Source organism: Pseudophryne corroboree, chromosome 4 (assembly GCF_028390025.1).
Source record: "Pseudophryne corroboree isolate aPseCor3 chromosome 4, aPseCor3.hap2, whole genome shotgun sequence".
NCBI classification, from domain to species: domain Eukaryota; kingdom Metazoa; phylum Chordata; class Amphibia; order Anura; family Myobatrachidae; genus Pseudophryne; species Pseudophryne corroboree.
In genome coordinates this window covers 325158001-325169587 of record NC_086447.1, presented here as the reverse complement: position 1 = coordinate 325169587, position 11587 = coordinate 325158001, and the positions used below count along the sequence as shown (strand labels likewise).

General features: G+C 44.6%; 1 protein-coding gene across 2 annotated transcripts in view; it reads right to left on the bottom strand.

The window, feature by feature from the left end:
- Positions 1 to 1379: 1379 nt before the first annotated feature.
- SENP5 (SUMO specific peptidase 5) overlaps positions 1380 to 11587 on the bottom strand; it is an 80862-nt gene continuing 70654 nt past the window's right edge. For both annotated transcript variants that reach the window (XM_063916362.1, XM_063916361.1), the window contains exons 7-10: positions 2974 to 3111; positions 2274 to 2357; positions 2011 to 2061; positions 1380 to 1909 (exon numbers count right to left, since the gene is read on the bottom strand). In XM_063916362.1, coding sequence (XP_063772432.1) covers positions 1799 to 1909; positions 2011 to 2061; positions 2274 to 2357; positions 2974 to 3111 — 384 coding nt within the window. In that variant the 3' untranslated portion in view covers positions 1380 to 1798. The remainder of the gene's footprint in view (positions 1910 to 2010; positions 2062 to 2273; positions 2358 to 2973; positions 3112 to 11587) is intronic.

Genomic DNA, 11587 nt, shown 5'->3' with positions numbered 1-11587 from the left:
GGCACTTTTGTATAAAGCCCACCTGAACCCTTGGGCTCATATATTGTGTGTAAATCTGACTCTGGTACTAGCCAGTGCCACCTCAGCCATTTACCTCACTGCACGTACCTGAAATAAACGTAAAAGCCTACAGAAATATATAGGTGGTGTAAACAGCACGGCGCTCCCTTTTTGGTTTGAGCCTAATAAATAGCACTATGGAAAGGGTACTGTAGGTATATATAAAAGATCTATATGAACAAAGTGAATAAAACCATACATCCCTTTTGACTGTGTGTGGTCCTTGGATTCATATATATCTCCCTTCTTTGATGGATAATAGGATGTGAAGCTGTTCTTCTCAGGCGTAATATCTCCCTATGGGTAGTGGCGAATGCATACCCAAACTCACAGTGTGAATTGTAATGTAAAACTGTGAGTTTGGGTATGCATTCACCACTACCCATACTGAGATATCACGACAGGGGTGTTTTCTATTGGACACCCATATAGACGATACAGTTATAAATTGCTAACATGTATTCTGACATTACTGCTCATTACTTCTTATATCTTTGTTTTCTCAAACTTTGGTCCACTTCTGAGAACAGCAGCTTCATGAACCTATTGTCCATTAAAGAAGGGAGACATAAGAATCCAAGGACCACACAAAGTTACCACCTATATATTTCGGTATCTTATCCCCTGGGGTCATTGGGGACAAACCCCAGAGTTTACATAACAGGTAGACCCCTTTTTGAAGAGTCCAGATTCTCAATTCTTTCTTTTGTCTAAATGTAATAGCCTGCAACTTGCAGGCATCAGCAAGTTTCCGGAGAGTCTGCCTGATGGTTTAAAGTAGTAATCATTTAACAGGCACAACCAACCCGATTTTCCTTTGACATGATTTTCCATTTTAAACTATGGTGCAGACTCCCCAGAAACAACCAATGCCTGCAAGTCACAGGCCATTACATTTACCCTTATAGTGTTGTTTGGGTACCACTACAGCCATCAGGACCATTCCAGCACTCTAACTGCAAATGTGATACTAAAAAATCACTACACTCACATCGTAGAATATACATTTCACTTGTGATATGAAGAGAAAGCACTAAATGAAAAATACAGCCGGTAACAGTTTTGAAGTTGTAGAAGAATATAATGCAGCCTTTTTTTTCTTCTCTTTAAAAATCTATTTCAATTTGGCTGTGAAAAAAAATTCCAGTTTCTATTCTTTAGCCACATGAAATAAGACCATATTGAGAGAGGCAGACAGAAGCATCATTACACTGGAATATATCTCCAGTTGCGTGTTTGCTGTGGAATTTGCTTTAGAAGATAGGACATCGGAATTGGTCAAAATGCATGTTGTGAGTGATTTTTCCATAGGAATAGCATTTGAAAGTAAATACAGATTTAATGATTTCAGGAAAAATGTACCTGCTATTTTTATATATTTAAACAAAATTAAAACTCTTTATAAGTTCTATCTACAAGTCAAAGGTGCGTCAAATCTACAGTTTTTGTTTTACTGCGGCATGCTTTTGCGTATTTGCATGCTTACATAATAAATATTAAATACAAAACCAAAATGAAGCCACATAGATTTAATGGCAGCTTTGCTCAATGTCCCACAGCTGACCAAGTTCATGTCCCAAAAGAGAAATAAAAAATTAAATTAAAAAAGGAACATCTGAGGTAACAATGGAGGGTCAACCACCCTTCTAAAGCAATGTTCAAAAATTGTGGAAGTATACTTTAATTCAAGTACAGCTGAAATATTTCCGAAGTGGGCAGTAAAAAGTAGCTTTAATGTTTAATCCATGAGTCTGCAATCGCAGAGTTCTTTGTATATCCTTTTTCGCACACGAGGCATGTCTTCTTGGGAGAACTGGAAAGGCTGTTCTAGAGCGAGGCACTTACAGTACTGTGAATTGAAAAATAGATTTAGGTTAACAAGAAAACTACAGGCATAGAGACCACAATGCATTCTGCAGCATGTTACAGGTAATCTGTTTATATACTCACCTGAAGCATAAACACGCCACAGTCACTGTCATTCTTCTGTTGTGGAATGCACTGAAAGACAAGTGTCAAACTTAATAATACCACCTAATAGACATTCAAAGTTTTGTTTAATAGGTATAATAAACTGGTGGGCATGCCTAACATTTAAAGAGACTAATATTCGCCTGCAAACTCGCATGCTTTAGAATCAAGTCTGAAATTGCATGCTATGGGACAATTACTCTTCTCACGGAAAACCATTCTTAAACCAATAACACACATACCTTGTTAACAGCACTCTGCCACCCCTGAAGAAACTCTTCTTGATTTTTCTCCTTAGCTTCTGTAATTAAGTATTTGCGTATGTTCTACAGAAAAATAACAGCAAACATATTTTCACTCGGCAAGAAACACAACACGAGTCACCATAAAAAGATGTTGTTAATTATTCACCATTCTTTTCACGTTTTAAAAAATTGGGCAAAGCAGCTACATACACCAAAATAAAGCTTCATGACCTACATGTGTGCAAAATAAACAGAAATGAGGAAACATGCTGAACACTAATGTTGTATAATCCATTAACAAAACATGAGCACTATGGGCCTAAGAATCAAAGCTAACCCATGTAAGATTCTAGATAACTAATGTTTACTGTATAAAAGCAATTCATTCATATTAACATGGAAAAATTAATAATCCATAAAAGTGTAGTCTAACTTTGTAGTGGGGAAAAGGAAGGTCCACAAAAAAGTCCCAACATTTTAAGTTTCAACTTTGTTGATCCAGAGGAAGGCAAAGCAAAACCCCAAGTAGATACGTGCCAAACCAAACGGGATGGAGAAATGTTTACTGCTGCTTTTGCACATTAAAAACTAAGCTGAAGGTCACTGTAAAAAGTTTGTATTCAGTGAAAGAAGCTTTAACGTTTAAGATGGAACAATATATTTTGATTTAAACAAACAAACAAAAAAACGAACTTACCTCCACGCAAAATTTGAAATGAATGCCTTGGGAATCATAAAAGTAAATGATTTTATTGGGGATATTCACAGTAATGAGAGACCAGTGGACTTCTAGGTGTATGGGAATTAACAGCAGGGTTTTTTTGAACAAATCCACCTACAAGACGAAAATACACAGTAAGGTTTGGCAACAAGGTCGACTTTGTGAATTTTATTATTACACACATTTTATATATATATATATATATATATATATATATATATATATATATATACACACACACATACACACACACACACACACACACACTTAAGTCAATGTATTGTATTGTTTAGCTGTAGATAAGCAGACTAGTGAATCTAGCAAATATACATTTAGAACACAGCTAGCATTTAGCATTTCTTCTCTTGTTTGCTGTGTCTCTCTCAGGATGCTGTTCCAAACTACTGCAAAATATAGATGTGACCGATTCCAACAGAATCGTAAACATGTTACTTCTTTCAGATCTTCACTTCACACACAGTCTTTGTTGGAAAAGACCGCTGTAGATTTAAGAAAGTTACAAAATAATTTACATAGGAAACAATATAAACATTTACAGTACTTCATTTTTATATGTGGCCCCTTTATTATGTACACCTCCCGAATACAAACATTTAATAAGTCATTTGGATACCTATTACAACAATGTTATGTAGATGAGAGTCTCTGACCGCACAGCACTGTCATACCTTGAAGGAGATGAGCTACATACAGCACCAGAAGACAGGGTCTAAAATAGTTGGAAATATCTTTGCAACATTTTTCATGCTTTTGGCAGTGGCATATTTTATTTCTGTGAGCCTGGTTTCCAATGTGAGTTTTCGTTCAGTGATGAAAGCTTGCTGTAAATCTTAATTTTACAGCTGCTACCGCAAGCACCTACCATATGGATGTGCTATGGGGTTCAGATGGGAACACCACAGTAGGAGGTATATTTACTAAAGTGCGGATTTTCGGAAGTGAAGATCCACTTATCATTTATCTAGCACCTTCCGCAAGATAATAGCTTGAATCTGATCAGTTGCAATGAGTAATGTCTCCAATTCTGGAATCCGCACTTTAGTAAATGTACCCGAAAGTATCAACTGTACTGCAGCGATACATCCTTCATTTACAGAGTTCTAGCATTGCGCCACTAGGAACCTCTCTGCTGCACGCTTGTTTTCAACTGAACTAGTGATTACCACCGGTGAGTCTAATATTAATAGTGCCATTGTTACTTTAAATCAATGGATGTAAACCATCAACAGGAAACTATCAATGATTTAATAAAAAAAAATAATAATCAATGGATATCCCTGCTGTCAATCATGGGAAGGTGACGGACCAATGAGGAAAGAGAGCTGCAGCTAAGTGACATGATGGTTGATGGCCGTCTCTAACCACGTGAGCAGAGTACACACTCACACGGACCTTGTGCGTCACACACTGACTACAACATTTTCTGCAGGCCTGGGACACAGACTCATCACATCATCATCTTTTCCATACACTGACTACTTCTGTGATCCGAGGCCAACTAATTCTAACAGTGACCCTCTATGCCCTACTGAGCCACAAATCAACCACACTCACATTGACTATGGGATTTTCATCTATTTACAGATATGAATATTCTTCTACAGTTGAGAACTTTGACAAACATTAATTAAAACACCGCATTCTGACTTATCAGGTGATATTAAATTCTATACAAAACTTCGTAAGTTGTAAATGTCAATATTTTAAAGTGACATTGTGCTTTTTGCCTATAAGTAACATTGCATAATCAGTTTTAAAGGAGAGCTGGACTTTGTTTTCTATTATGCAGAAAGGTTCGGCTTGTGAGGCTTCGTCTCTGAACACCGTTGGGAATTTCATCCCCCAAACCCCCATTTGTAGCTTTGTTCCTTATTTTAGGCCCTGCTAGAAAACCACATCGGTTCCACTGCTGTCCAGAAATGGGGTGGACACAGACTCAAAGCTGGACATAATAGTAGCAAAAAGCCATCTGACAAATCTGCATGCTGCGACATGCAGATGGCAGGGTCAGAATTTGGTATCAACGTGGATCCATCCTGCTGTGCGTCAGTGGTGCAGGCTGGTTGTGTTCTAATGGTATTTAACATGTTTTGTTGATACACACTTGGACCTTTAATACCAATTAAGCACTGCATAAATGCCACAGCTTACCTTAGTTTTATTGGTACATATAGTTACATAGTTGAGGTTGAAAAAAGACACGTCCATGGAGTTCAACCTGTATTATAAATTTTATATGAATTAAGTGCTGTATCCTTGGATATTTCTTTCAGCTAGGAATTTGTCTAATTCATTTTCTCTTACGTCCTAGAGGATGATGGGGTCCATATTAGTACCATGGGGTATAGACGGGTCCACCAGGAGCCATTAGCACTTTAAGAGTTTAAGAGTGTGGGCTGGCTCCTCCCTCTATGCCCCTCCTACCAGACTCAGTTTAGAAAATGTGCCCGGAGGAGACGGTCACAGCTAGGGGAGCTCTACAGAGCTTCTTTAGAAAAATAAGAATTTACTCACCGGTAATTCTATTTCTCGTAGTCCGTAGTGGATGCTGGGAACTCCGTAAGGACCATGGGGAATAGCGGGCTCCGAAGGAGGCTGGGCACTCTAGAAAGATTTATGACTACCTGGTGTGCACTGGCTCCTCCCACTATGACCCTCCTCCAAGCCTCAGTTAGGACACCGTGCCCGGACGAGCAGACATAATAAGGAAGGATTTAGAATCCCGGGTAAGACTCTTACCAGCCACACCAATCACACCGTACAACTCGTGATACTATATCCAGTTTGACAGTATGAAAACAACTGAGCCTCTCAACAGATGGCTCAACAATAACCCTTTTGTTAACAATAACTATTTACAAGTATTGCAGACAATCCGCACTTGGGATGGGCGCCCAGCATCCACTACGGACTACGAGAAATAGAATTACCAGTGAGTAAATTCTTATTTTCTCTAACGTCCTAGTGGATGCTGGGAACTCCGTAAGGACCATGGGGATTATACCAAAGCTCCCAAACGGGCGGGAGAGTGCGGATGACTCTGTAGCACCGAATGAGAGAACTCCAGGTCCTCCTCAGCCAGGGTATCAAATTTGTAGAATTTTGCAAACGTATTTGCCCCTGACCAAGTAGCTGCTCGGAAAAGTTGTAAAGCTGAGACCCCTCGAGCAGCCGCCCAAGATGAGCCCACCTTCCTTGTGGAATGGGCCTTTACAGATTTTGGCTGTGGCATGCCTGCCACAGAATGTGCAAGCTGAATTGTACTACAAATCCAGCGAGCAATAGACTACTTAGAAGCAGGAGCACCCAGCTTGTTGGGTGCATACAGGATAAACAGCGAGTCAAATTTTCTGACTCCAGCCGTCCTGGAAACATATTTTCAGGGCCCTGACAACGTCTAGCAACTTGGAGTCCTCCAATTCACTAGTAGCTGCCGGCACCACAATAGGCTGGTTCAGGTGAAACGCTGACACCACCTTAGGGAGAAATTGGGGACGAGTCCTCAACTCTGCCCTATCCATATGGAAAATCAGATAAGGGCTTTTACATGATAAAGCCGCCAATTCTGACACTCGCCTGGCTGAAGCCAAGGCTAATAACATGACCACTTTCCACGTGAGATATTTCAGATCCACGGTTTTTTAGTGGCTCAAACCAATGTGATTTTAAGAAACTCAACATCATGTTGAGATCCCAAGGTGCCACTGGAGGCACAAACGGGGGCTGAATATGCAGCACTCCTTTTACAAAAGTCTGAGCCTCAGGTACTGAAGCTAGTTCTTTTTGAAAGAAAATCGACAGAGCCGAGATCTGTACTTTAATGGAGCCTAGTTTTAGGCCCATATCCACTCCTGCTTGCAGGAAATGCAGAAATCGACCTAGTTGAAATTCCTCTGTTGGGGCCTTATTGGCCTCGCACCATGCAACATATTTTCGCCATATGCGGTGATAATGCGTTGCCGTAACATCTTTCCTGGCCTTAATAAGCGTAGGAATGACTTCTTCCGGAATACCCTTTTCCTTTAGGATCCGGTGTTCAACCGCCATGCCGTCAAACGCAGCCGCGGTAAGTCTTGGAACAGACAGGGCCCCTGCTGTATCAGGTCCTGTCTGAGCGGTAGAGGCCACGGGTCCTCTGAGAGCATCTCTTGAAGTTCCGGGTACCACGCTCGTCTTGGCCAATCCGGAACCACGAGAATTGTGTTTACTCCTCGCTTTCTTATTATTCTCAATACCTTTGGAATGAGAGGCAGAGGAGGGAACACATAAATCGACTGGTACACCCATGGTGTCACTAGAGCGTCCACAGCTATCGCCTGAGGGTCCCTTGACCTGGCGCAATATTTTTTTAACTTTTTGTTGAGACGGGACGCCATCATGTCCACCTGTGGTTTTTCCCAACGGTTTACCAGCATCTGGAAGACTTCTGGGTGAAGTCCCCACTCCCCCGGGTGGAGGTCGTGTCTGCTGAGGAAGTCTGCTTCCCAGTTGTCCACTCCCGGAATGAACACTGCTGACAGTGCTAGTACATGATTCTCCGCCCATCGGAGAATTTTTGTGGCTTCTGCCATCGCCATCCTGCTTCTTGTGCCGCCCTGTCGATTTACATGGGCGACTGCCGTGATGTTGTCTGACTGGATCAGCACCGGCTGGTGTAGGAGCAGGGATTTTGCTTGACTTAGGGCATTGTAGATGACCCTTAGTTCCAGAATATTTATGTGAAGGGAAGTCTCCTGACTCGACCATAGTCCTTGGAAGTTTCTTCCCTGTGTGACTGCCCCCCAGCCTCGAAGGCTGGCATCCGTGGTCACCAGGACCCAGTCCTGTATGCCGAACCTGCGGCCCTCTAGAAGATGAGCACTCTGCAGCCACCACAGTAGAGACACCCTGGTTCTTGGAGACAGGGTTATGAAGCGATGCATCTGAAGATGCGATCCGGACCACTGGTCCAACAGGTCCCACTGAAAGATTCTAGCATGGAACCTGCCGAAGGGAATTGCTTCGTAAGAAGCCACCATCTTTCCCAGGACCCGCGTGCAGTGATGCACTGATACCTGTTTTGGTTTCAGGAGGTCTCTGACTAGAGATGACAACTCCCTGGCTTTCTCCTCCGGGAGAAACACTTTTCTCTGGACTGTATCCAGAATCATACCCAGGAACAGTAGCCGTGTCGTCGGAACCAGCTGTGACTTTGGGATATTCAGAATCCAGCCGTGCTGGTGCAGCACTTCCTGGGATAGTGCTACTCCCACCAACAACTGTTCCTTGGACCTCGCTTTTATTAGGAAATCGTCCAAGTACGGGATAATTAAAACTCCCTTTCTTCGAAGGAGTATCATCATTTCCGCCATAACCTTGGTAAATACCCTCGGTGCCGTGGACAGTCTAAACGGCAGCATCTGGAATTGGGAATGGCAATCCTGTACCACAAATCTGAGGTACTCCTGGTGAGGATGGTAAATGGGGACATGCAAGTAAGCATCCTTGATGTCCAGGGATACCATGTAATCCCCCTCATCCAGGCTTGCAATAACCGCCCTGAGCGATTCCATCTTGAACTTGAATTTCTTTATGTATGTGTTCAAGGATTTCAAATTTAGAATGGGTCTCACCGAACCGTCAGGTTTCGGTACCACAAATAGTGTGGAATAATAACCCCGGCCTTGTTGAAGTAGGGGTACCTTGATTATCACCTGCTGAGAATACAGCTTGTGAATTGCCGTTAGCACCGCCTCCCTGTCTGAGGGAGCAATTGGCAAGGCAGATTTTAGGAACCGGTGGGGTGGGGACGCCTCGAATTCCAGCTTGTACCCCTGAGATACTATTTGCAGGATCCAGGGATCCACCTGTGAGCGAACCCACTGATCGCTGAAAATTTTTGAGGCGACCCCCCACCGTACCTGGCTCCGCCTGTGCACCCCACCGTCATGCGGCGGACTTGGAAGAAGAAGCGGGGGAGGACTTTTGCTCCTGGGAACCTGCTGTTTGTTGCAGCCTTTTTCCCCTACCTCTGCCTCTGGACAGAAAAGACCCGCCTTTTCCACGCCTGTTTTTCTGGGTCCGAAAGGACTGAACCTGATAAAACGGCGCCTTCTTAGGCTGTGAGGGGACATGGGGTAAAAATGCTGACTTCCCAGACGTTGCTGTGGAAACTAGGTCCGAGAGACCATCCCCAAATAATTCCTCACCCTTATATGGCAACACTTCCATGTGCTTTTTAGAATCTGCATCTCCTGTCCACTGGCGAGTCCATAAGCCTCTCCTAGCAGAATGGACAATGCACTTACTTTAGATGCCAGTCGGCAGATTTCCCTCTGTGCATCTCTCATATATAAGACTGAGTCTTTTATATGGTCTATGGTTAACAGGATCGTGTCTCTGTCTAATGTGTCAATATTTTCTGACAGTTTATCTGACCAAGCAGCGGCAGCACTGCACATCCAAGCTGACGCAATAGCTGGCCTAAGTATAATGCCTGTGTGTGTATATACAGACTTCAGGATCGCCTCCTGCTTTCTATCAGCAGGTTCCTTGAGGGCGGCCGTATCCGGAGACGGTAGTGCCACCTTTTTAGACAAACGTGTGAGCGCTTTATCCACTCTAGGGGGTGTTTCCCAACGTGACCTATCCTCTGGCGGGAAAGGGAACGCCATTAGTACCTTCTTAGGAATTACCAATTTTTTATCAGGGAAAGCCCACGCTTCTTCACACACTTCATTTAATTCATCTGATGGGGGAAAAACTACGGGTAGTTTTTTCTCTCCAAACATAATACCCTTTTTAGTGGTACCAGTAGTTATATCAGAAATGTTTAACACCTCTTTCATTGCCTCAATCATACAGTGAATGGCCTTAGTGGGCATCAGGTTTGACTCATCGTCGTCGACACTGGTGTCAGTATCAGTGTCGACATCTGGGTCTGCTTGAGGTAGCGGGCGTTTTAGAGCCCCTGACGACCCATGCGACGCCTGGGCAGGCACGAGCTGAGAAGTCGGCTGTCCCACATTTGGCATGTCGTCGATTTTCTTATATAGGGAGTCTATACGTGCACTCATTACTTTCCATAAGCCCATCCACTCAGGTGTCTGCCCCGCAGGGGGTGACATCCCTTCTAAAGGCATCTGCTCCGCCTCCACATCATTATCCTCATCAAACATGTCGACACAGCCGTACCGACACACCGCACACACACAAGGAATGCTCCGAATGAGGACAGGACCCACAAAAGCCCTTTGGGGGGACAGAGTGAGAGTATGCCAGCACACACCAGAGCGCTATATAATGCAGGGACTAACTGAGTTATGTCCCCTATAGCTGCTTTTTATATTATATATGTATTGCGCCCAAATTTAGTGCCCCCCCTCTCTGTTTTTACCCTGTTCTGAAGTGTAGACTGCAGGGGAGAGCCAGGGAGCTTCCTTCCAGCGGATCTGTGAAGGAGAAATGGCGCCAGTGTGTCTGAGGGAGATAGCTCCGCCCCTTTTCCGCGGCCTATTCTCCCGCTTTTTTCTGGATTCTGGCAGGGGTATTTACCACATATATAGCCTCTAGGGCTATATATTGTGGTATTTTTGCCAGCCAAGGTGTTTTTATTGCAGCTCAGGGCGCCCCCCCCCCCCCCAAGCGCCCTGCACCCTCAGTGACCGGAGTGTGAAGTGTGCATGAGGAGCAATGGCGCACAGCTGCAGTGCTGTGTGCTACCTTGGTGAAGACTGATGTCTTCTGCCGCCGTTTTTCCGGACCTCTTCTTGCTTCTGGCTCTGTAAGGGGGACGGCGGCGTGGCTCCGGGACCGAACACCAAGGACTGGGCCTGCGGTCGATCCCTCTGGAGCTAATGGTGTCCAGTAGCCTAAGAAGCCCAATCCGGCTGCAAGCAGGCGAGTTCGCTTCTTCTCCCATTAGTCCCTCGCTGCAGTGAGCCTGTTGTCAGCAGGTCTCACTGAAAATAAAAAACCTAAAACTATACTTTCTTTCTAAGGGCTCAGGAGAGCCCCTAGTGTGCACCCAACCTCGGCCGGGCACGAAATCTAACTGAGGCTTGGAGGAGGGTCATAGTGGGAGGAGCCAGTGCACACCAGGTAGTCCTAAATCTTTCTAGAGTGCCCAGCCTCCTTCGGAGCCCGCTATTCCCCATGGTCCTTACGGAGTTCCCAGCATCCACTAGGACGTTAGAGAAAGTTTATTTTAGAGTTTGTTTTTTTACAGGGAGGCTGCTGGCAACAGCCTCCCTGCATCGAGGGACTGAGGGGGGAGCAGTGTCCGCCCTGCTGGGTCTTGAGCCACTGCCTCCGCTGACTGGACATTGAGCTCCAGAGGGGACAGATTGCGCCCCGCCACAAGGGAACGCTCACCCCGGTAGCTCACAGAGCTAAAGTGTGGCGAGTAAGACACTGTCCCCCCTTACAAGCTGGGGGTCAGTGTGAAGAGGGCGGCTTAAGGGTGGGAGCGCGGTATTAACAGCGCTCCCGGACGGCTCAGCGGTACTGTGGTGCAGCGCTGTGAGGGGCGCCCTGAGCCAGCAAAGTACCTTACACTGACCATTTCCAGCCTGTCGGGTTCCGCGAATCT